Source organism: Scyliorhinus canicula, chromosome 1, assembly GCF_902713615.1.
Source record: "Scyliorhinus canicula chromosome 1, sScyCan1.1, whole genome shotgun sequence".
NCBI lineage: Eukaryota > Metazoa > Chordata > Chondrichthyes > Carcharhiniformes > Scyliorhinidae > Scyliorhinus > Scyliorhinus canicula.
The window spans coordinates 100,746,020-100,770,062 of record NC_052146.1 but is presented as its reverse complement, the minus strand read 5'-3'; the positions used below and the strand labels follow the sequence as shown (position 1 = coordinate 100,770,062).

At 49.1% G+C, this 24,043-nt stretch overlaps 1 protein-coding gene across 1 annotated transcript in view; it reads right to left on the bottom strand.

Annotated features, from left to right (window-relative positions):
* Positions 1 to 24,043, bottom strand: part of LOC119975033 (receptor-type tyrosine-protein phosphatase U-like) — a 1,028,343-nt gene that overhangs the window by 703,408 nt on the left and 300,892 nt on the right. Inside the window, exon 5 of the mRNA XM_038814894.1 lies at positions 1,137 to 1,218. Coding sequence (XP_038670822.1) covers positions 1,137 to 1,218 — 82 coding nt within the window. The remainder of the gene's footprint in view (positions 1 to 1,136; positions 1,219 to 24,043) is intronic.

The following is a 24,043-nucleotide window of genomic DNA, read 5'->3' as shown; positions in this document are numbered from 1 at the left end:
AGCATCTATGAGAGCTGGAGAAACATAGACAACGATTCAAGTCTAATATAATACTCTTTTTCAGAACTGGCAACAGGGAAACTTGCAACACTGAAAAGGCAAAGGAATAGGACTAGCTGAGCTTCTCTTATAGAGAACCGGCACAGATACAATGGGCCACATGGCATCCCACAGTGCTGTAACCATTTTATAATACTACAGAAAGATTACAGCACAGGAGGAGGCTATTCAGCCCATCATGTCTGTGCTGTTTTTACCTCAAAGACCTCAAGATTGTGAAAGAAAATTGTTAATAGCTGTCATATCAGTGTCTTCCAGAGTTAAAACCTACATTCGGCATCAAACAACTACCACTGTGGTTTTTCTGGTCTTCCCTCCCACTCCTTTCAACCTTTGGGGCATTCCACTCTGAGTCTTTGATTTGGTTTTCAAAATACAACATTTCCCATGATTGAAGGGACTGCTTGCAAAAGAATATACACAGAATACAAGCGCAAATTTTAATGACCCACTGCTGAATGACATCCTTAATCTGATAAATAAGGAAAAAGGAAAGCCCATCAGCTTCTAACAATAATTTGTGAAAGTATCTGAATAGTTTAAAACAATTGTTTATAAACAAGTATGACACCCTGTGCTACTTAGGAGTGAAAAACAGTTTCATCAACATTTCACGGTTAAATCGTGACTTTGGACAGACATAGAATGATAGATCACTGAAGAGGGCCATTAGCCCCATTGTGCCTCATTACAAGAGCTTTGCAATTAGTTTCACTCCCCTGTCCTTATTCATAGTCTTACACTTTCTTTCCTTCCCATGCATTTATTGAATCTGTTCCACTGTCCTTTCAGGCAGTGCATTCCAGGTCATCTGATTTAGCACAGGGCTAAATTGTTTGCTTTGAAAGCAGACCAAGGCAGGCGAGCAGCACAGTTCAATTCCCATACCAGCCTCCCCAAACGGGTGCTGGAATGTGGCAACTAGGAACTTTTCACAGTAACTTCATTTGAAGTCTACTTGTGACAATAAGCGATTTTCATTTAATTTCATAACACTCTGAGCAATAAGTCTCTCCTCAACTCTCTTCTCAGGCTTTTCTTCACAACAATAAAAAGACTTAAGAGATCGTACTTACAGCAGGGGTAATTTAAGATCAGTAAATCATCGATTCCGATGTAGCCTCTTTGTTCTGTCGAGACCACCACTTCAAAAATGACCTAGTATTAATGAGAAACAAAGCACATCCTTAAAACTGCATCATAAATTCTAATCATGGTGACAGATGGACAAGCCTGGAAGATTAGGAAATAAAAGCTGATCAGACCCAAAGGCTATTAAAATTAGCAGTTTTGTGTCAATCATTCAGTGATGCGATTGCTAATAATGAAAATCTACTGCTAATAATTGGCCCAAATCTTTCATTTTTTAATAATTTCACCCCCGATTATTAAAAACAAAGTCTGCAGAAGAATGTGAGAGTGATCGCAAGTGAGCAAGTGCGAGAGAAAGAGAGCATGCGCGAAGTGAGCTCAGAAGAGCATGAGCGAAAGGAAGAATGGGAGAGAAAGCGAGAACATTGAGAGATGGGCAGTGAAATTCTCCGTTTGAGAAACTTAATGCGGATGCTGGGACTGAATCCCGAGTGTTCTACATGGGCAAAAGCGATGCCGGTTCTGGGGCAATTCAAGACCAGTTATTGGGCTAGCACAGGTACCATGTGGAACTAGTGCAATTACAATCCATGACTGTGTCTGATTTGCTGGAGTCGGCATTTGAGAACCTGACAAGCTGCAACCACATACAAGCATTCCAATACCCACACTACTCATTCCAGCCAACAAGATGGCACCCTGAAGAGCGGCCTTCCGTTTCGGCTTGAGATCCTGCTGAAGGCCGTGGAGGTTCTTGATTAATAAGGGGATCAGGGGTTATGGGGAGAAGGCAGGAGAATGGGGATGAGAAAATATCAGCCACAATTGAATGGCGGAGCAGACTCAATGGGCCGAGTGGCCTAATTCTGCTCCTATGTCTTGTAGGAGTGGTGGGGCAGCATAATCAAAGACTCGTCCCACCCGGCTTGCTCACTCTTCCAACTTCTTCCATCAGGCAGGAGATACAAAAGTCTGAGAAGATGCACAAACAGATTCAAAAACCGATTCAAAAACAGCTTCTTCCTTGCTGTTACCAGACTCCTAAACGACCCTCTTATGGACTGAACTCATTAACACTACACCCCTTATGTTTCACCCGATGCCGGTGTTTATGTAGTTACATTGTGTACCTTGTGTTGCCCTATTATGTATTTTATTTTATTTTATTTTCATGTACTGAAATGATCTGTAGAGCTGCTCGCAGAAAAATACTTTTCACTGTACCTCGGTACACGTGACAATAAACAAAATCCAATTCATTGTTCCCTCGGGTCAAAACCAGGTTGTTACTCGCGAATGCCAATGGGGCCTGGGCACAGGCCGTGATTGCCGTGGGACCCACCACCAGGACCAGCCAGCAGTGTCACATGAGGCTACACGGCCTCCTCAGAGCGGCCAGGGTGAGTATCCAGCGCCAACCCCTGGCACCATCTTCGTCCCACACCCCCCACACCCATAGTCCGCCCCATCTCCGCCACCTCCACGTGGCCTCTGCCAGGTGGCCTCTGCCAGGTGGACTGGGAGGTGGGGCTGGGGAACCTCCCCAGGCCAAACAGAGTGGGCCACCACCACCACAGTGCCCCTGGCACCAACCGCCATCCCACACACCCGTAGCCACTGCCCCCAGAGTGCGACTGAACGCAACCCGTCAGCAGGAGCCCATCCGGCACCATATGCCAATAACCATACCGTCCGCTGTTATATTACAAGGGATGTAATATACATGTCACTCATTTGTCTTGCCGAGTTGTATTTTACTTGATGATAAACAGGGGCTGGTTTAGCTCACCAGGCTAAATCGTGGCTTTTAAAGCAGACCTTGCAGGCCAGCAGCACGGTTCGATTCCCGTACCAGCCTCCCCGGACAGGCGCCGGAATGTGGCGACTAGGGGCTTTTCACAGTAACTTCATTGAAGCCTACTCGTGACAATAAGCGATTTTCATTTCATTTCAAACAGTCAAAGTTTTCCAGTTGATGACAAATTATTTGTTGAGTAACAAAATAACATACTGGTGAGTTCTTTTACTTTAATATTTTGACAAGTAATATAATTAACTAAGATTGAATTAAACTAACAATTAATATCATACACTACACTGAGCTGGTCATGTCTCTACTCTAGCTGCACTACACTCTCCAACAACACACACCTTCTTCTGACTGAGAAAAGGTGAAACTCTTTATATTGTTCCTGTTAGTGTTGTCATCGACTGATCATCTGACTGTACTGATTGCACATCAATTAATCGTGTGTTGAAATATACAGAGATCACTCCATCCCCCCTTTTTTCTGTTACACGTCTACATACACGATAAAAAAAATTGAACATAAAAAATTAAGTATTCTGTCATGCAAAGTTTATTAATTGTGAATCAATCAGTCAAATGTTCATAAGCTTAAACAATTCAGTTTTCTTCTTCTTCTAGTTCATCTTCTTAAAATGTTAGGAGAAGTCGACACTTTAATGTTCACTTTCAGGTTGTCTGATATTCACACTTTGACTTAAAGATTGATTTAAATTCAAAGTTGGAAAAACAGGTTGACGAATTTGAACTTTCAAAAGGTAACGCCGATTCCTTCTAATCAATCCACCTTTTGCAGCTTTGATTATGTAGGAATTGCCTAATAACCATACTGATGGAACCATCAATTCAGCAGACACGTGCTTTCCGATATGAACAATGGTTTTAATCTACTTACTACAGAGCCAGCCTGTTACCCGTTGATGAACTCCCGGTGAACTGCAGGCTGACTCTGGACAAGGGTATTTATACAGCAGCACAAGGGGGAGGAGTCGTAGGCGGAGCTAAGGGTGGAGCCCCGTACAAACTCCTGAGCATTCCCAGAGCTACTCCCCCTAGTGGTCGGATAACGCTACTGCGCTTAAAAAGTTACAGTGTGAATTACCAAGTTACATTCACCCCCTGTAAAAAAAATCAAGTCCGGCGGGGGTGGTGGTCTACAAAGTCAGTCTGTCCGGTGGTCGAACTGTCCGCTGTGATCTGCGGAGCACCGGGGTTGCAGCCTCTTGCGGTGACTGGATGGGTGTTGTGTGCTGGGGTACGATGGCGGACTCCAGGGCGGGTTGTATCCGAGCTTCATACTCTCCTGGTTCGACCGGGGACTGGGGGCGCTGGGGGCTGGCCGGCGCGGGGGCGCAGAACTGGTGGAGCGAGCTCATGGGCTCGGGAGCGCAAGAGGGTGGCAGCATTGGGTGTAGGGTGAGAGATCCTTCTGTGGGGGTAGGGTTAGGGTTAGGGGGTCCGGCAGGTGCCAGATCCCGGAGGGATACAGTGTCCTGACGGCCGTCAGGGAACTCGACAAATGCGTACTGGGGGTTGGAGTGGAGCAGGCGCACCTTTTCAATAAGGGGGTCGGTTTTGTGTGCCCTGACGTGTTTCCTCAGGAGTATGGGGCCCAGCTTCCTCAGCCATGCCGGAAGTGAGACCCCCATGGTATCGCCCTTGGAAAAAATGAAGAGCCTCTTGTGAGGGGTCTGGTTGGTCGCTGTACACAAAAGGGACCTAATAGCGTGGAGCGCGTCTGGGAGAACTTCCTGCCACTGGGAGACTTGAAGTTTTCTAGACCGGAGGGTCAGTAGGACGATCTTCCAGACCATCGCGTTCTCCCTTTCCACCTGCCCGTTCCCCCTGGGGTTGTAGCTGGTAGTCCTGCTCGAGGCAATGCCCTTTTCGAGCAGGTACTGACGCAGTTCGTCGCCCATGAAAGACGAACCCCTCAACTTTCTGGCTCAACAATAGGGTACTTGGACAGTAGCAGCAGCAGGGGGAGGGGACGTTGATTATGTTTTCTTATTTTATTTAAATTTGATTTATTTAATTTTAATTTATGGTTAAGTTCTCTTGTTGGGGGGGGATACATGCGATGTTACGGTTTGGGGGAAATTGTGGGTGTTCTGGGGCTGTTAATTGCATATTACTGCTTGTTGCTATACTTGTTATATTTTTATATTTTCTGTAAAAAATTCCAATAAAAATTATTCTTTTTAAAAATGAAGTACGCTGTGTACGTACGATACCAAACAGGGTGAAGATGCTATACAGGGCCCTAATGACTGTGTGGGAGGTCATGTCGGGGCACGGGATAGCAAATGGGAAATGGGAGAACTCATAGAACATAACAGCGCAGTACAAGCCCTTCGGCCCACGATGTTGCACCGTCTTGTGAAACCCTTCTAAAGTCACTCTACACTATTCCCTTATCGTCCATATGCCTATCCAATGACCATTTGAATGCATTTAGTGTTGGCGAGTTCACTACTGTTGCAGGCAGGGCATTCCACGCCCTTACTACTTTCTGAGTAAAGAACCTACCTCTGACATCTGTCATATATCTATCTCCCCTCAATTTAAAGCTGTGTCCCTTCGTGCTGGACACCATCCGAGGAAAAAGGCTCTCAATGTCCACCCTATCTAATCCTCTGATCATCTTGTATGCCTCAATTAAGTCACCTCTTAACCTTCTCTCCAACGAAAACAGCTTCAAGTCCTTCAGCCTTTCGTCATATGATCTTCCCTCCATACCAGGCAACATTCTTGTAAATCTCCTCTGTACCCTTTCCAATGCTTCCACGTCCTTCCTATAATGTGGCGACCAGAACTGCACACAATACTCCTACGACATTTAGAAAGTAAACGTTCTTGTTAGTTGAGAGGAGTGGCCCTTTGAAATCAATCGCAAGGCGTTCAAAGGGCCTAGAAGCCTTGACCAGGTGGGCCCTGTCTGGTCGATAGAAGTGCGGTTTGCACTCCGCACAGATCGGGCAGTCCCTGGTGACCGCTTTTACCTCCTCGTTGGAGAAAGGCAGGTTTCGGGCTCTGATGTAGTGGGTGAGCCGGGTGAACCCCGGGTGGCAGAAGTCATTGTGGATGACTTTCAATCGGTCAATCTGCGCGCTAGCACATGTCCTGCGGGATAGGACATCCAGAGGCACGTTGAGCTTCCCGGGTCGATACTTAATATCGTAATTGTAGGCGGAGAGTTCGATCCTCCACCTCAGAATCTTGTCGTTTTTTATTTTGCCCCTTTGCGAGTTGTCAAACATGAAGGAAAGCGATCTTTGGTCGGTGATGAGGGTGAACCTCCTACCTGCGAGGTAGTGCCTCCAGTAACGAATAGCCTCCACAATGGCTTGTGCTTCTTTCTCGACTGAGGAATGTCGGAGTTCTGAGGCGGAGAGGGTACGGGAGAAAAATGCGACTGGTCTCCCTGCCTGATTTAACGTGGCTGCAAGAGCTACCTCTGAGGCGTCGCTCTCAACCTGAAATGGAGTGGATTCATCCACCGCCTGCATGACCGCTTTGGCGATGTCCTCCTTGATGCAGTCGAAGGCCTGGCGTGCCTCAGCTGACAGGGGAAATCGTGTGGCCCTTAAGAGTGGGTGGGCTTTGTCCGCATATTGAGGGACCCACTGGGCGTAGTAGGAGAAGAAGCCCAAGCACCGTTTGAGGGCCTTGGGGCAATGGGGGAGGGGGAGTTCTAAGAGGGGGCGCATACGGTCCGGGTCTGGGCCCAGGACTCCGTTTCCCACAACATAGCCGAGGATGGCTAGTCTGGTTGTGCGGAAAACGCATTTCTCCTTGTTTTAGTGAGATTTAGTTTCTGTGCCATCTGGAGAAAATGGTAGAGGTTGGCGTCGTGGTCCTGCTGGGCGTAGCCGCAGATGATGACATTGTCCAAGTACGGAAATGTGGCCCGCAGCCCGTATTGGTCCACCATTTGGTCCATTGCTCGTTGGAACACCGAGACCCCATTAGTGACGCCGAAAGGGACCCGGAGGAAATGGAAGAGGCGGCCATCGGTCTCGAATGCCGTGTAGTGGCGGTCCTCCGGGCGGATTGGGAGCTGGTGGTATGCAGACTTCAGATCCACCATGGAAAAGAGCCGGTACTGGGCGATCTGGTTTACCATGTCTGCAATCCTGGGGAGGGGATACGCGTCAAGGAGCGTAAATCTATTTATGGTCTGACTATAGTCGACAACCATGTGGAATTTTTCCCCGGTCTTTACGACCACCACCTAAGCTCTCCAGGGACTATTGCTGGCCTCTGTAATCCCCTCACTGAGAAACCTTCGGCCCTCTGTTCTGATAAATACCCTATCCTGCAGGCTGTATCGCCTGCAACGAGTGGCTACGAGTGTACAGTCCTTTGTGAGATTGCCGAAGAGAGGAGGGGGGGGAATTCGCAGCGTAGCGAGGCTGCAGATAGTGAGTGGGGGCAGGGGCCCGCCGAAGCTGAGGGTGAGGCTCTTAAGGTTACATTGAAAGTCTAGGCCTAATAAGAGTGGCTCGCAGAGGTCGGGCAAAACGTAGAGTTGGAATTTAGAGTAGCTGGCGCCTCGGATTGTGAGTGTCGCGGCGGTGCGCCCCTGGATCTGGACCGAATGGGAGCCTGAAGCAAGCGAGATAGTTTGCCGCACGGGGAAAACGGGGAGCGAACAGCGTCTTACCAGGTCTGGATGTATGAAGCTCTCAGTGCTCCCGGAGTCGAAGAGGCATGGCGTTTTGTACCCGTTGATTTGGACCTCTGCCATCGAATTTCGCAGATGCTTCGGGCGTGATTGGTCCAGAGTGATTGCCCTGAGTTGCGGGTAGTCGGCGGCTCGATCAGCTGTGCTGGAGTGGCCCTGTGATGACTGCCCTCTGAGTTCGTAGACGTTCTCTTCCGATGCGTTGTCCGAGCGTGGAGATGCAGGTCGGGCCTGTGGATCGCACGTGGCGGGCGGTGAGGAAGGTGGCGTCCAAGATGACGGCCCCCATGAGTCGTATGTTGCCGGCCGTGTGGTGGAGGTTTGCCAAGATGGCGGCCCCCATGGATCGCACGTGGCGGGAGGGGGCGGATTCGGGACATAGGCCGCAGCGTTTTGGGCCCCGCGGGCCTGCGGGTGTGGGGAGCGATTACTTTGTGCCGCTGGGGAGTTGGAAGCTGGGGCCCTTTTTTCGAGGCACACTCTTGCGTAGTGGCCTTTCCGCCCACAGCTGCTGCAGGTCGCGTTGCGGGCCCTCCATCCACATCGGCTGTCCCCTGTTCCTCCAGTTCTGCAGGGCCCTCCCCGAACAGCTCCAGCTCGTACAGCCTCACTGTATCCACCATGGATGCGGCGGCTAGAATTATGGCAACCTTGCCTGGCTGGTGCTGAAATCCATTGTCTGCAGGGGGTAAAGTGCAGACATGTGAGCAAAATGGTACCCTGTAGGTTTCCTGGGCAAGATTTGAGCCTTTTACGAGCTGGGAAAATGACTTTAAACTTTAAATCAGTAAAAAACAGCCATGTTTGGGGCTGCAGTACCTTGACTAAACTTCCCAGCGGCCTCAGCCCTGTGTGTGTGTTTCGAGAGGCAACTCTCGAAATCCACAAGCAGCAGAAACCCAGACAGGCCGGTGATTAGTTTATCTGCAAGATAAAGGAGTTTGTGACATCACCAGACTAGTCCGGCAGAAGAACAATGCACCTGGGTTAATTTCAATACAGGCGCTGATGGCCCTGGCCCAGAGGGAAGATAGAACCCATTTCCTTAATGGAATAGCATTCAGTAACCTCCGGAGGGACAATAGGGTGCAATCAAGTACCTGATTCCAAAGATAACGATGTTAAGCCCACGTATGCTTCAATGGGGGCAGAATATCACAGTAGCAGATAAGGCCGTAGCCTTTACTTGGTGTATAAAAAGGATGGCTCTTCCTTTTTTGTCACTCTTCTCTTCTCTCCTCGCTGCTGCTCATCATCATCGTGTTCCTGGTGCCTGCCTTTCATTTTGTTCCAGCACGCAGCCTGAGACCCACTGAGCAGTTTAAGTTTGAACTTGGATTGTGAGTATCCTCTGGAAGTTCGCGAAGTTCCCAAGATTACTATAGTGGATGAGGCTTTTGGGGGAAAGGGGGTTGCATGCATCTATCATAGTTTTAAGACACTGCTAAAATTGTGTAAAGGAAGCTTTTACGTGGTGCCCGTTTAGTATTCCTTCCATAGTCATAGTTTTGTAAAGCATAAGGCATTTTGTGGTGTTTTCTAGCATTTGGTGATATTGACCTTGAACGTTTAATAAATACCTATATTTGGCTTTCAATTGGAGTCCATTTTGAGTTTTCAATTCCTCACCAACGATCTCTGACCAAGTCACAATAGTAAATATCCCTTATCATAATTCCGGTGTCTAGGACCGAGGGGTACCCTGGGCGCCTTGAAACCGCCCACTCAGGAAAGACTGCCAGATAAAGGTGGGCAGAGACTTTCCTTTCTTCTCTCTCCCGGGGGCGCTGCTCAAGTGGAGTAGGCGCAAGGTGGTTGTGAGTCCACCGGTAAGAGAGAGAGGATCACCCGGGCAGTGGTGGGGCTTGGACAAAGGGGTGTCAAGCCCAATATAAGCCCGTTGGGTGGAGTTAGAAAGGAGGATCCCGCTACAATGGTGACCGCGGCAGGACGTCGGTGGCTTGGGGTATGTGACTTGGCAGAGGGGGTGAGGGAAAGAAGTAAAATGGAGGAGAGAATCTCCTCATATTTGTGGAAAAAGGTCAACCTCACCAAAACGGGGGTTTTAGAATTAATTAATGCAGAGCGGCCCATAACGGCTGCGGCCGCATGCACAGACAGTAAGGAATATAAAAAGAGTCTAGAGAAGGCAGTATGGCTAGCCTGCCTGTCCCAGCAGGTAGCCAAGGTGGAGCGGAGGATAGAAGCGCTTGAAGAGGAGTTGGTAGAAGTTAGGGCCAGCGCAGGGGACAGCGCTAGAACAGGGGACCAGCTCTATAATGAGCTGACAGATGCAAGGCAGTGCATCCTACAGGCTAGCGAGTCACATCGCTATGAAAAGGAATTCCTCCAGTGCCAGGCAGTTGAGGCAAAGGAAAAGCAACAGGAGGCCCGGGAACTTTTAGCTCAGAGCACCCAGCAGTACAGGGAGCTGGAGGGGAAGTTCCGGGACATACAGGCAGCATACCGGGTGGCTTGTGAGGAGGTAGGAGACAGTGACCACGGGCCATGCCAGGCATGGATAGAGGAGCTGGAGGAGACCTTGTCCAAGGTCAGGGGACGGGTGCACCTGGTAGGTCCAGGAGGGTCCCCTAGGGGCAGAGGGTTCCCCGCAGCAGATGATTTCCCCAGCGCAAGGGGGAACAGACCGCCTCCTGAGGCGCTGGAAACGTGTCCGGGTCCGCAGGTGGGGTTCGGACTGTCCAGTCAGGGGCAGGTCCAAGGGGGGTCAACGGGGTACCCCCAGATGCCGGCGTGTCCGCCTGGTTTAGCGGATGGGTCCCTTAGCGGAAGGGACAGACCACTGCCTAAGACGCCGGTGATGTGCCCGGGTCTGCAGGTAGGGATCGGGACATCCAGTGAGGGACGATCCCAAGGGGAGTCAGTGAGGTATCCCCAGACAGTGGCATCTCCTATATGGGTAGCACACCAGGGGTGGTGGGGTTACAGGGCATAGGAGGAGAGCCGGATGCCGATGAGGCGGGGGGGCAGCAGCCCCAGGTAGGGCAGATGTGCCCGGACACAGAGAAAGTATGGTCCCCCGGGGGGAGGGGACGCAAGGGGACCGGTAGAGAGTGACATTGTAATTCCCCATGGGGCGCACGCGCTCAGGGGGATGGTGGCCTACATCCTCAGATTGACTGGGGCAGGGGACCCGTCGCTACATTTTATGGAGGTGCAACAGGCAGCCGACATAAATGATTGTGACGAGGCTGAACGGGTTAAGCTCTTTTTAATGACTTTAGACTCTTACTTATGTAAGGCAGTGACCTCCAGGGTAGGGGGAAGACCCGCCACATGGGTAGGGGCGCAGACAGTGGTTCTGGAAGCCATGGGGTTAAACCAAGGTAGCCCCTTCGTGAGGGTGGGGGAAACAAAACACCAGGTCGCTGAGTCCTCAGATATGTTCACAGACAGGCTGTGGGCTGTGTATGAGGAAGCGTGCGGGACTCCCGTGGATAGGCAGAACTTAGATGAGAGAACGGCCCATTGGCTGAAAACTCTGGTAGCCAATTGTCTCCGTCGAGTTAGGGCAAAGGCCGAGCATTGGTTCGACCCGCTGGACCCCAACCTTAATGAAAGGGAAGTCATTAGGAAGCTCACCCTGTGTTGTTACTCGTGTCTTAATAAAGCTCGTAGTCTCAAATGTGGAGAAGATGCTTTATTGTGAATTCGTTCTCTCTTCAGAGCTCTACCTACGGCTACCTTCAGTGCTACTTGCTGCTGTGTGTGTACAGCTACCAGTTCTGCCTGCTGTGAAGTGTGTCCTCACTTCCTGTCCCCGTCTATTTATATGGCTCTCCCGTGCCCCCTCTAGTGTTTGCTCAGTTGTATTGCATCTAGTTAACTTGTGATCACCACATCCCCCTTTTTCTCTTTACATATTTTCTGTACATCGTTAAAGAAAATTGTACATCCTGTCCCGGTGTATTTATAGCTCTCCCTCTGGTGTTTGCTCAGTTGTTTTGTATCTAGTCAATCTACGATCACCACATCCCCCTTTTTCTCTTTACATATTTGCTGTACATCGTTAAAGAAAATGATAGAAAACAGTTACTTATGATATGCGTATCTATACAGGTGATGGTGCTATTGCATATTTTACAAAGCCAATGTATTTATATGTCCAATCTTAATAAAAACATTTATGAGTCCAAACTTGATGAATTTGTTCAGAGCTTTTTTTCTTTTTGTTGTTGATGACGTGGTGATATTGATATTGCAAGTCCGCTGTGAATGTTGTTGGTGTTCCTTGTTATTTTAAGTACCCAATGCATCATCCCGAGGTGTTTGCATGGTCACCTCACTGATGTTGACTGGCATGGACTTTTTTCTGTGCTTGTGGTATTGATTTATTGTCTCATCCGCCTTGGATGCTGGTGTGCTTGCTCATTCTGGAGCAGACGTGAGTTTGTGTGATTCGTTGTCATCCCATGACATGTTTGTAGTCTTGTCATCGTTTTGCAGTGTGCTGTGGCATTGTCCTTCATGTGCCGAGTAGTACCATTGTGTACAAGTCATTGTTTCATTGCTGTTGTTTCTGTCGTTCCTGTTTTTGTTGTTTTCGTTGCCGTACTTGTTGCTGTTTTTGTCGTTTCTGTCTTTGGTGTTGGCACTGTCGTTGTTCCTGACTTTGTTGTTTTCGTTGCCGTTCTTGTTGCTGTTTTTGTCTCTGTCGTTGTCGCTATCTTTGTGCCTGACTTTGTTGTTTGTCTTGTCGCGCTTCATGTTGCTTTTGTTCTTTCTGTTGTTGTTCTCGTTTCTGCTGTGCTTCTTGCTATTGTTGTTGGTCTTGTCGCGCTTCATGTTGCTTTTGTTCTTGCTGTTGTTTGTCCCGTTTCTGCTGTGCTTCTTTTGACTTTTGTTTTTCTTGTTATACTCTATTCGTGTCCCGAGTGGATAATTTGAGTCATTGAGCATTTTGTCTCGAGAGTGGTGCGAATGATCTGATGTTGCATCGGTGCAGGTGACATCAATCATTTGTGGAGAATTGGATTCCTCATCTTTGCTTTCTTGGTGCTCCTCTTCCGGAGTCAAATTCTTCTCGATTTCATTTGACGCCGTGTCTCTGGATTCTTGGCGCTCCTCTTCTGGAGTCAAAACCTCCATGATTACAATTGACGTGGTGTCTGTGGACTTCTGGCGCTCCTCTTCTGGAGTCCAAATCTGCATGATTTCAGTTGACGTGGTGTCTCCGGACTCTTGGCGCTCCTCTTCTGGAGTCCAAATCTGCATGATTTCACTTGACGTGGTCTCTCTAGACTCTTGGTGCTCCGCTTCTGGAGTTGAAATCTTCATGATTTCTGTTGATGTTGTCTCACTGGACTCCAGGTGCTCCTCTTCTGGAGTCAAAATCTGCATGGTTTCTTTTGGCTTGGTCTCTCTGGACTCCAGGTGCTCCTCTTCTGGAGTCAGAATCTGCATGTTTTCTTTCGGCATCGTCTCTCTGGACTGTTGGGTGGCCCGACTCTGTGCTTCTGTACAGACAAGCTGAGAACTGTCAGTCTCGCTGTGATCCTGTACGTCGAGTGCGATCACCTTGTTACTGTTTTCGCTCTGTGCTTCGGTACAGACAAGCTGAGAACTGTCAGTCTTGCTGTGATCCTGTACGTCGAGTGTGATCACCTTGTCACTGTCTTCGCATGCAGTGGGTAGAGGTGCATTGTCTTCTTCTTGTTCATGTGAGCTTGTTAGACTTTCATAGTCTGCTTGTGGTTGCTCAGATACGGCAGGTTGACCTTCATGGTCTTGTGGATGCATGGTGTCAGTGGTTAGATGTACGTTGTCTTCTTCTTGTTCCTGTGAGCTTGGTAGACTTTCATAGTCTGCTTGCGGTTGCTCAGATACAGCGGGTTTACCTTCATGGTCTTGTTCATGCATGGTGTTCGCCAGGGAGTGTTTGCTTGCATCCCTTTTGGAGTCTTTCATCACTCGCACTGTGGAGCCTGTCATCGCTCGCTCTGTGGAGTCTTCCTGTGCTCTCTGTGTGGCGTCGTCTTCGTCTAGGGTATTGCTGTCATCCAATGTATCGACGAGCTGCCATGGCATCATGGTGTTGGATTCATCTACCATGAGTAGATTCGTGTTGAGCTTTGCAACGGTGTCGCTGATGCTGTGATCAGCATGTCCAAATAACTCCTCCATGTCTGAGTAGTATTCTTTGAAACCCATTTCATCTTCGTTGGCTTCTTCTACCACGAGTTGGTTCGTGTTGTACTTTGCGACCGTGTCGCTGATGCTGTGATAAGCATATCCGACTGACTCAGCTGTGTCTGAGTAGTATTCTTCGAAAACCAAATCATCCTGGTTGGATTCTTCTACCACGAGTTGATTCGTGTTGAACTTTGCGACCGTGTCGCTGATGCTGTGATAAGCATATCCGACTGACTCAGCCATGTCTGAGTTGTATTCTTTGAAAACCAAATCATCTTGGTTGGATTCATCTACCACAAGTTGGTTCGTGTTGCGCTTTGCGACCGTGTCGCTGATGCTGTGATAAGCATATCCGACTGACTCAGCCATGTCTGAGAGGTAATCTTCGAAAAACAAATCATCTTTTGTTGTTTCGGAATTCGTTTTGTTCTCTTCACTTTGGGTGGTGCAGACTGCTTTTTTCAGGGTGTTGTGCAAGTTGTTTTTAACTGCTGGTTTAAGTTCAGGCGTTTTTCTGTGTTCTGAGGCAAGAAAATTTGCTTTTACCACTTTAAATGTCTTGTTTTCAAGTTTCGGGCATTTCCCTTTTAAGTAGGCATGGTCGGGATGCTCAGACGTCATGACGTCACGCGTAGGAATGAATTGCGCATGCGCAAATCGGCCTTCCTTCTTCACTGTGCGGTTTCGTGCCCATTGCGCATGCGCGGCTTGCGCATGCGCATAACGATCCGCGACCAAGACTTTTTTTGACTGCGCATGCGCGGCTTGCGCATGCGCATAACAATCGGCACCGCGATATTTTTTAAACTGCGCATGCGCGGCTTCCGGTTCCGGCGCATGCGCAGACGCAATTTGTAGTTCTTTGCTTACCGGAGACTGCAAAATGTGCTCCGACGCCATTTTTTCGCGGTTTTCAGCGATTTTTCTGTCCCATCTGAACTGGATTTCTAAAAGTTGTAAGTTACCTTCTCTTCCCGATCTGGACTGGGTTTCAGCGTTTTGGCTTTGTGAGAAATTCGTGTTATTTCTTCTTTTTGATCTGTACTTTTCATTCGCGATTTCTTGTTCTTTTCGTGATTTTTTAAGTTTTGCATCACTCAGTCTCTGTGCAGTTTGGCCTCTGAGCATGCCTTGCTGTGTAAATTCCTTACAGTACTCTTCAAATTTGTTTAGTACCGTTTGTAAGCTGTTTCTGTCTTCACCTTTTGAGTATTTAAATCCATTATAAACTTTCGTAGCTTCATGTCCTTCGATGAGAATTGCTATTTTAATTTCGTCTGAGGCTGCTTCTGCATCATATGCTATGATACCGTAATTGAACCATTGTTTAAACGTTTCCCAGACACTTTTTACATTTCCAGTCGTGTCCAGCTGAAGTGTGAATCCAAGGCACTTCCTCCCATCAGCGATGTCTTCCCAAGTCGAATGTCCAGTAGGAGATTTCCATGCCATTTTGTTCTTTCTGTGTCTGCCACTGAGTTGTCCTGTAGTAAGCGTCTGAAGCCACTCCTGGGTACCATGTGTTGTTACTCGTGTCTTAATAAAGCTTGTAGTCTCAAATGTGGAGAAGATGCTTTATTGTGAATTTGTTCTCTCTTCAGAGCTCTACCTACGGCTACCTTCAGTGCTACTTGCTGCTGTGTGTGTACAGCTACCAGTTCTGCCTGCTGTGAAGTGTGTCCTCACTTCCTGTCCCCGTCTATTTATATGGCTCTCCCGTGCCCCCTCTAGTGTTTGCTCAGTTGTATTGCATCTAGTTAACTTGTGATCACCACACACCCTTGCGTATCGCAACGGGGAGAGGAGCGAGGAAAAGCCCCATAAAGGCAAGGTGCATGAAATCACACCAGCACCCCTCCCTAGGAGGGAATGGAGACAAGAAGGCAGCCGGACCTCAGAAAAGAGACCGGTGTGCTATGGGTGTGGGAAACCCGGACACTTCAGGAGGGAGTGTAGGAACTCCAGCAGGGAGGAAAGGGCTCCCACAGTAAATAATCCGACCCCGGTGGTAGGAGCAACTACCCCGGAGACCATTGAAATTAGGGATCTGCCAGAATACCTGCAGGCCAAAGCAGCAGGGTCCGGGCAGGTGGCGATGGCAACAGGCCAGGGCCAGCCCGTACCCACACCCAGAGTACCCTTATGACTCCATGTGAACCAATGTAAGCTTTTCGACCCCACCAGGGCCGGGAAGAGCCGGAAGGAACTCAGGGCAAGGGAGATAAATGTACCAGCCCCAGTAGAGGTAGAGGCAGTAGGGGAAATACCCGACCCCACCATTAGTCAGCCAGTAGCAACGTGCTGTCCCTGCCTGGCAGTACAAGAGGTAGTGTCCACCGTGAGACCAACGGTGATACAAGCACCAAGCCCGGGTAATTTTAAAATACCCGAGCACCAGCTCACTGGCAGGGTCAACTGCCTCAGCGAAGCAGAGGTCAGGGAAGCAGAAGAAATGCAGGTATCGTCCCTGGTGTGGGAGTCAGTGAGGGGTCGTAGGAGCAGTGGGGTCTCCAGACCCCCGGTAAGGTGGTCTCCCTCACAGATGGCACTCAGGATCCGACCCAGCAGTAGAAGGGCCCGAGTGGAAGGTGGGAAGTGTGGGGCGCTCTCCAATGCAGTCACAAGCAGCCCAGCCTCCGCAGGGAACAGAGAGGGATTCCGGGACCCTTTAGGGGAAGGGGAGGCCAGGGGCAGTCAGGGCCCCCGGCCCGGGGAGGTCCGGACCGAGTGGTCGGACCAAGCAGGCGGCGGTCCCCAGCTGAGTAGGGACCAATTTTGAGTTGGCCACCCGGAGACGGGTGGCGATGTAAATAAGCTTAGAATTTAAGGTTTTCAGTGCTGTATAGTGTTGTGTTGTAAAGATGTGGTTTTGTGGTGTGTTTATATAATGCTGTATTTTTCTGCATTGGGGAACGGTAGTGTGGATAGTCGGTAACTTCCACCGGTTTAAAAGTAAGCGCAGGGCACTAGGACCCTGTAGAGCCGGGCTGCAAAAATTCCTTCTGCTCTTACTAAAGGGATTCATTCCCCGCCATGATTGGCCAATGCTGTAAAATATCGAATGTATGTTTATATTGTTTGGTGACGCTTACGTTTGGGGGCCGCTGGTTTGTTCATTATATTTGATTGTGTGTTGTGTGGGCGGTAACCCTTATATTTGGGAGCCGCTGAGTTGTATGATCATATGTGATAGGTTTAAATGTGGTATTGCATGCCGATTAGTACAAGGGATTGTGTTTGCATCTTTGCTATACTGTATCACCGTTCGATATTGTTGTCCAATAGAGGGGTATAGTTTAGATTAAGGGAACCTCTCGGGATACGGAGCTTCGCGGGCTGTCATAGGGTGCTCACAGTCGGCAAAATTGGGAAGGGAATCTTGCCCTTCAACCCTAGTATCAATACAGTCCGAGCCAGTCTGGACGTATCGAAGGTGCATCTGTAGGTTTTCCGGGCAAGATTTGAGCCTTTTACGAGCTGGGAAAAGGACTTTGAACTTTAAAGCAGTAAAAAACAGCCATGTTTGGGGCTGCAGGACCTTGACTAAACTTCCCAGCAGCCTCAGCCCTGTGTGTGTGTTTAGAGAGGCAACTCTCGAAATCCACAAGCAGCAGAAACCCAGACAGGTCGGTGATTAGTTTATCTGCAAGATAAAGGAGTTTGTGACATCACCAGACTAGACCGGCAGAAGAACAATGCACCTGGGTTAGTTTCAATACAGGCGCTGATGGCCCTGGCCCAGAGGGAAGATAGAACCCATTTCCTTAATGGGATAGCATTCAGTAACCTCCGGAGGGACAATAGGGTGCAATCAAGTACCTGATACCAAAGATAACGATGTTAAGCCCACGTATGCTTCAATGGGGGCAGAAGATCACAGTAGCAGATAAGGCCGTAGCCCACCTGATACCGAAGATAACGATGTTAAGCCCACGTATGCTTCAATGGGGGCTGAAGATCACAGTAGCAGATAAGGCCGTAGCCTTTACTTTGTGTATAAAAAGGATGGTTCTTCCTTTTATGTCACTCTTCTCTTCTCTCCTCGCTGCTGCTCATCATCATCGTGTTCCTGGTGCCTGCCTTTCATTTTGTTCCAGCACGCAGCCTGAGACCCACTGAGCAGTTTAAGTTTAGAACATAGAACATAGAACGATAGGGGCGCAGTACAGGCCCTTCGGCCCTCGATGTTGCACCGACATGGAAAAAAAAACTAAAGGCCATCTAACCTACACTATGCCCTCATCATCCATATGCTTATCCAATAAACTTTTAAATGCCCTCAATGTTGGCGAGTTCACTACTGTTGCAGGTAGGGCATTCCACGGCCTCACCACTCTTTGCGTAAAAAAACCACCTCTGACCTCTGTCCTATATCTATTACCCCTCAATTTAAGGCTATGTCCCCTCGTGCTAGCCACCCCCATCCGCGGGAGAAGGCTCTCGCTGTCCACCCTATCTAACCCTCTGATCATTTTGTATGCCTCTATTAAGTCACCTCTTAACCTTCTTCTCTCTAACGAAAACAACCTCAAGTCCATCAGCCTTTCCTCATAAGATTTTCCCTCCATACCAGGCAACATCCTGGTAAATCTCCTCTGCACCCGTTCCAAAGCTTCCACGTCCTTCCTATAATGAGGCGACCAGAACTGTATGCAATACTCCAAATGCGGCCGTACTAGAGTTTTGTACAACTGCAACATGACCTCATCGCTCCGGAACTCAATCCCTCTACAAATAAAGGCCAACACACCATAGGCCTTCTTCACAACCCTATCAACCTGGGTGGCAACTTTCAGGGATCTATGTACATGGACACCGAGATCCCTCTGCTCATCCACACTACCAAGAATTTTACCATTAGCCAAATATTCCTTATTCCTGTTATTCTTTCCAAAGTGAATCACCTCACACTTCTCCACATTAAACTCCATTTGCCACCTCTCAGCCCAGCTCTGCAGCTTATCTATGTCCCTCTGTAACCTGCAACATCCTTCCGCACTGTCTACAACTCCACCGACTTTAGTGTCGTCTGCAAATTTACTCACCCATCCTTCTGCGCCCTCCTCTAGGTCATTTATAAAAATGACAAACAGCAACGGCCCCAGAACAGATCCTTGTGGTACGCCACTCGTAACTGAACTCCATTCTGAACATTTCCCATCAACTACCACTCTCTGTCTTCTTTCAACTAGCCAATTTCTGATCCACATCTCTAAATCACCCTCAATCCCCAGCCTCCGTATTTTCTGCAATAGCCGACCGTGGGGAACCTTATCAAACGCTTTACTGAAATCCATATACACCACATCAACTGCTCTACCCTCGTCTACCTGTTCAGTCACCTTCTCAAAGAACTCGATAAGGTTTGTGAGGCATGACCTACCCTTCACAAAACCATGCTGACTATCCCTAATCATATTATTCCTATCTAGATGATTATAAATCGTATCTTTTATAATCCTCTCCAAGACCTTACCCACCACAGACGTTAGGCTCACCGGCCTATAGTTACCGGGGTTATCTCTACTCCCCTTCTTGAACAAAGGGACCACATTTGCTATCCTCCAGTCCTCTGGCACTATTCCTGTAGCCAATGATGACCTAAAAATCAAAGCCAAAGGCTCAGCAATCTCTTCCCTGGCTTCCCAGAGAATCCTAGGATAAATCCCATCCGGCCCCGGGGACTTATCTATTTTCACCTTGTCCAGAATTGCCAACACTTCTTCCCTACGCACCTCAATGCCATCTATTCTAATAGCCTGGGTCTCAGCATTCTCCTCCACAATATTATCTTTTTCTTGAGTGAATACTGACGAACTTGGATTGTGAGTATCCTTTGGAAGTTCGCGAAGTTCCCAAGATTACTATAGTGGATGAGGCTTTTGGGGAAAGGGGGTTGCATGCATCTATCATAGTTTTAAGACACTGCTAAAATTGTGTAAAGGAAGCTTTTATGTGGTGCCCGTTTAGTATTCCTTCCATAGTCATAGTTTTGTAAAGCATAAGGCATTTTGTGGTGTTTTCTAGCATTTGGTGATATTGACCTTGAACGTTTAATAAATACCTATATTTGGCTTTCAATTGGAGTCCGTTTTGAGTTTTCAATTCCTCACCAATGATCTCTGACCAAGTCACAATAGTAAATATCCCTTATCATAATTCCGGTGTCTAGGACCGAGGGGTACCCTGGGTGCCTCGAAACCGCCCACTCAGGAAAGACTGCCAGATAAAGGTGGGCAGAGACTTTCCTTTCTTCTCTCTCCCGGGGGCGCTGCTCAAGTGGAGTAGGCGCAAGGTGGTTGTGAGTCCACCGGTAAGAGAGAGAGGATCACCCGGGCAGTGGTGGGGCTTGGACAAAGGGGTGTCAAGCCCAATATAAGCCCGTTGGGTGGAGTTAGAAAGGGGGATCCCGCTACATACCCCCATGCCCGCTCAGGCCTAATGGGCTTCACAGTGGCCCTGACCTGCATTGCAGTCCCTGCCTTCACATGTCCTTCCTCTCACCCTCCTACCTTGCCTGATCCCCACACAAAACCTCGGCCGTTCCCCCGGCACTCTGCACTCCACATCACAACCCTGGCCCCGGCACCAGGGAGACCTCTGGCAATGGCACCCGTCCCTGCCGGCAAGGGTACTGGTGGCTGGCCCCTACACATGCCAGCTGTGCGCTCAGCGACTCCTGTCTGGCGCCCTCCTGTGGGATCTACTGTGAGCGCCGTCCTTGGATGGACCGCATGATGCCGCACCAGCAGGTTGGCACCCGGGTGTGAGTGGAGGGGGGTGGGCACCCATACACCAGTACCACGTGCCACAGTGGGCGATCAGTGGTGTGAGTAGCAAGGTGGACCAAGTGATCCCAGAGCTGATGCAGTCGGTAGGGTGCGGCTGTTAAATTCAGAGGGGGTTGTCAGCGACAGTCCACTGGCTCCTGAGCTAATTGGAGGAGTCCCAAAGGCTAAGGATGTAGCAGATAGCGCCAGCAATGCATGGCACAGAGGTCAACACTGCTGGGATGGTGGCCGCAATGAAAAACTGGGACACTATGTCAGGACCACGCGTGGTGATGTCCAAGGAGTAGCTCAGTCAGTGACGGCCATGGCTGAGTGCCGCTACAGCATGTCTGGGTCGCTGGGTAACATGTCCTTGATGTGGTTGGACCTTTCAAAGGCGCTGCAGAGCATGTCCCAGTCTCAAGTGGGCATTATAGAGGCGCTGCGAAGCATGTCCTAGGCGCTGGGGAACATGTCTCAGGTGGACATTGCTGAGGTGCTCCAGAGCATGCCCAGTCGTTGAGGATTGTGTCCCAGATGTAGGTGGACATTGGTAAGGCACTGCAGAGCATGGCTCACAGAGGGTCATTGCTGACAGCATCAACACCATGGTGCAGAAATTGGGGAGCCGCCAGGACTGGCAGAGCCAGATGACGCAGGGGCATCCGGAGCTCAAACCAGCTGCCTCTCTGTCCCGAGGTGACACCCAGGGCCACAAGGGCACCGATTGGGAGGAGCGAGCGCTGGAGGCCAACCCAGATCCTTCCCACGGATTGATGATGGTTGTCATCAGCTCTCCGAAGTCCACCCCCCCCACTCTCTTCGACAATGGCTCATCTCAGGGTGAGCTTGCGGAACAGGGTGGCACAGTAAGGCATGTGCAACCACCAAGTTGGATGGGGCCCTCTGGCTCCAAACCCTCCAAAAGGTTTGTATAAAGAAACAAACAAAGCAAATAAGAGCAGAAGTGAAATTGTACAACATAATAAATAACCAACAAACACTCCACCCCCACCCTTCCCTCCTCCTGTCCTGCCATCCCGATTTTAACCCCCTTATCCCCCTCCCCCGCCGCTGACACCACAATCCTCCCTAAAGAGGTCAACGAACGGCTTCCACCTCTGAGCGAACCCATCAACCGACCTCCTGAAGACTAGCATGACTTTCTCCAACCTCAGGAATTCTGCCAGTCGCTCACCCACACCCCCGCTTTCGGCGGCTCCGAATCCCTCCACTCAAGCAAAATCCATTTTTGGGCTATCAGTGAGGCAAAGGCCAAAACACCAGCCTCTCTCGTGCCCTGGACTCCCAGATCTTCTGACACCCCAAATATCGTAACCTCTGGATTTGGGGCGATCTTCACCCCCAATATCTCGGACATTACGTACGCAAGCCCCTGCCAGAACCTCTTCAGTTTCAGACATGCCCAAAACATGTGGAAATGATTCGCGAGCCTCCCCGCACAACTATCCTGTACTCCCTCAAAGAACCTACTCATCCTGTGCGCTGTGAACTACTTTAAACTGAATAAGACAGCCTTATAAGACAGCACACGACGAGGAACATTCACCCTCAAGGTCTCCTCCCATGTACTGGCCTCCACCTTGCCCCTCCCCAGCTCCTCCTCCCACATACGTTTAATGTCTCCCAACAGGGCTCCCTCCCAGTCCATCACTCCTTGTAGACCTTGGACACCTTCCCCTCCCCCCTCCCCTTCCCCCTTGTCTTGCAGCCCGAAGGGTGGCAATTCTGGAAAGAAAGGCACCTCCCTCCTCACAAAATCCTGGACTTGCAAGTACCTAAAACGATTCATAGAACATAGAACATAGAACACTACAGCGCAGTACGGGCCCTTCGGCCCTCGATGTTGCGCCGACCTGTGAAACCATCTGAAGCCTATCTGACCTACACTATTCCATTTTCATCCATATGTCTATCCAGTGACCACTTAAATGCCCTTAAAGTTGGCGAGTCTACTACTATTGCAGGCAGGGCGTTACACACCCCTACTACTCTCTGAGTAAAGAAACTGCCTCTGACATCTGTCCTATATCTATCACCCCTCAATTTAAAGCTATGTCCCCTCGTGTTGGTCATCACCATCCGAGGAAAAAGACTCTCACTGTCCACCCTATCTAACCCTCTGAGTATCTTATATGTCTCTATTAAGTCACCTCTCAGCCTTCTCCTCTCTAACGAAAACAACCTCAATTCCCTAAGCCTTTCCTCGTAAGACCTTCCCTCCATACCAGGCAACATCCTAGTAAATCTCCTCTGAACCCTTTCCAAAGCTTCCACATCCTTCCTATAATGTGGTGACCAGAACTGCACGCAGTACTCCAGGTGTGGCCGCACCAGAGTTATGTACAGCTGCAGCATGATCTTGTGGTTCCGAAACTCAATCCCCCTGCTTATAAAGGCTAGCACACCATATGCCTTCTTAACAGCCCTATTAACCTGGGTGGCAACTTTTAGGGATTTATGTACCTGGATGCCGAGATCTCTCTGTTCATCTACACTACCAAGAATCTTGCCATTAGCCCAGTACTCTGCATTCCTGTTACTCCTTCCAAAGTGAACCACCTCACACTTTTCCGCATTAAACTCCATCTGCCACCTCTCAGCCCAGCTCTGCAGCTTATCTATGTCCCTCTGTATCCTATAACATCCTTCAGCACTATCCACAACTCCACCGACCTTCGTGTCATCTGCAAATTTACTAACCCATCCTTCTACACCCTCTTCCAGGTCATTTATAAAAATGACAAACAGCAGTGGCCCCAAAACAGATCCTTGCGGTACACCACTAGTAACTGAACTCCAGGATGAACATTTGCCATCAACCACCACCCTCTGTCTTCTTTCAGCTAGCCAATTACTGATCCAAACCGCTAAATCACCTTCAATTCCATACTTCCTTATTTTCTGCAATAGCCTACCGTGGGGAACCTTATCAAACGCCTTACTGAAATCCATATACACCACATCACAGCTTTACCCTGATCCACCTGTTTGGTCACCTTCTCAAAAAACTCAATAAGGTTTGTGAGACATGACCTACCCTTCACAAAACCATGTTGAGTATCGCTAATCAACTTGTTCTTTTCACGATGATTATAAACCCTATCTCTTATAACCTTTTCCAACATTTTACCCACAACCGAAGTAAGGCTCACAGGTCTATAATTACCAGGGTTGTCTCTACTCCCCTTCTTGAACAAGGGGACAACATTTGCTATCCTCCAGTCTTCCGGCACTATTCCTGTCGACAAAGACGACATAAAGATCAAGGACAAAGGCTCTGCAATCTCCTCCCTGGCTTCCCAGAGAATCCTAGGATAAATCCCATCTGGCCCAGGGGACTTACCTATTTTGACATTTTCTAAAATTGCTAACACCTCCTCCTTTTGAACCTCAATTCCATCTAGCCTGGTCGACTGAACCTGAGTGTTCTCCTCGACAACATTGTCTTTC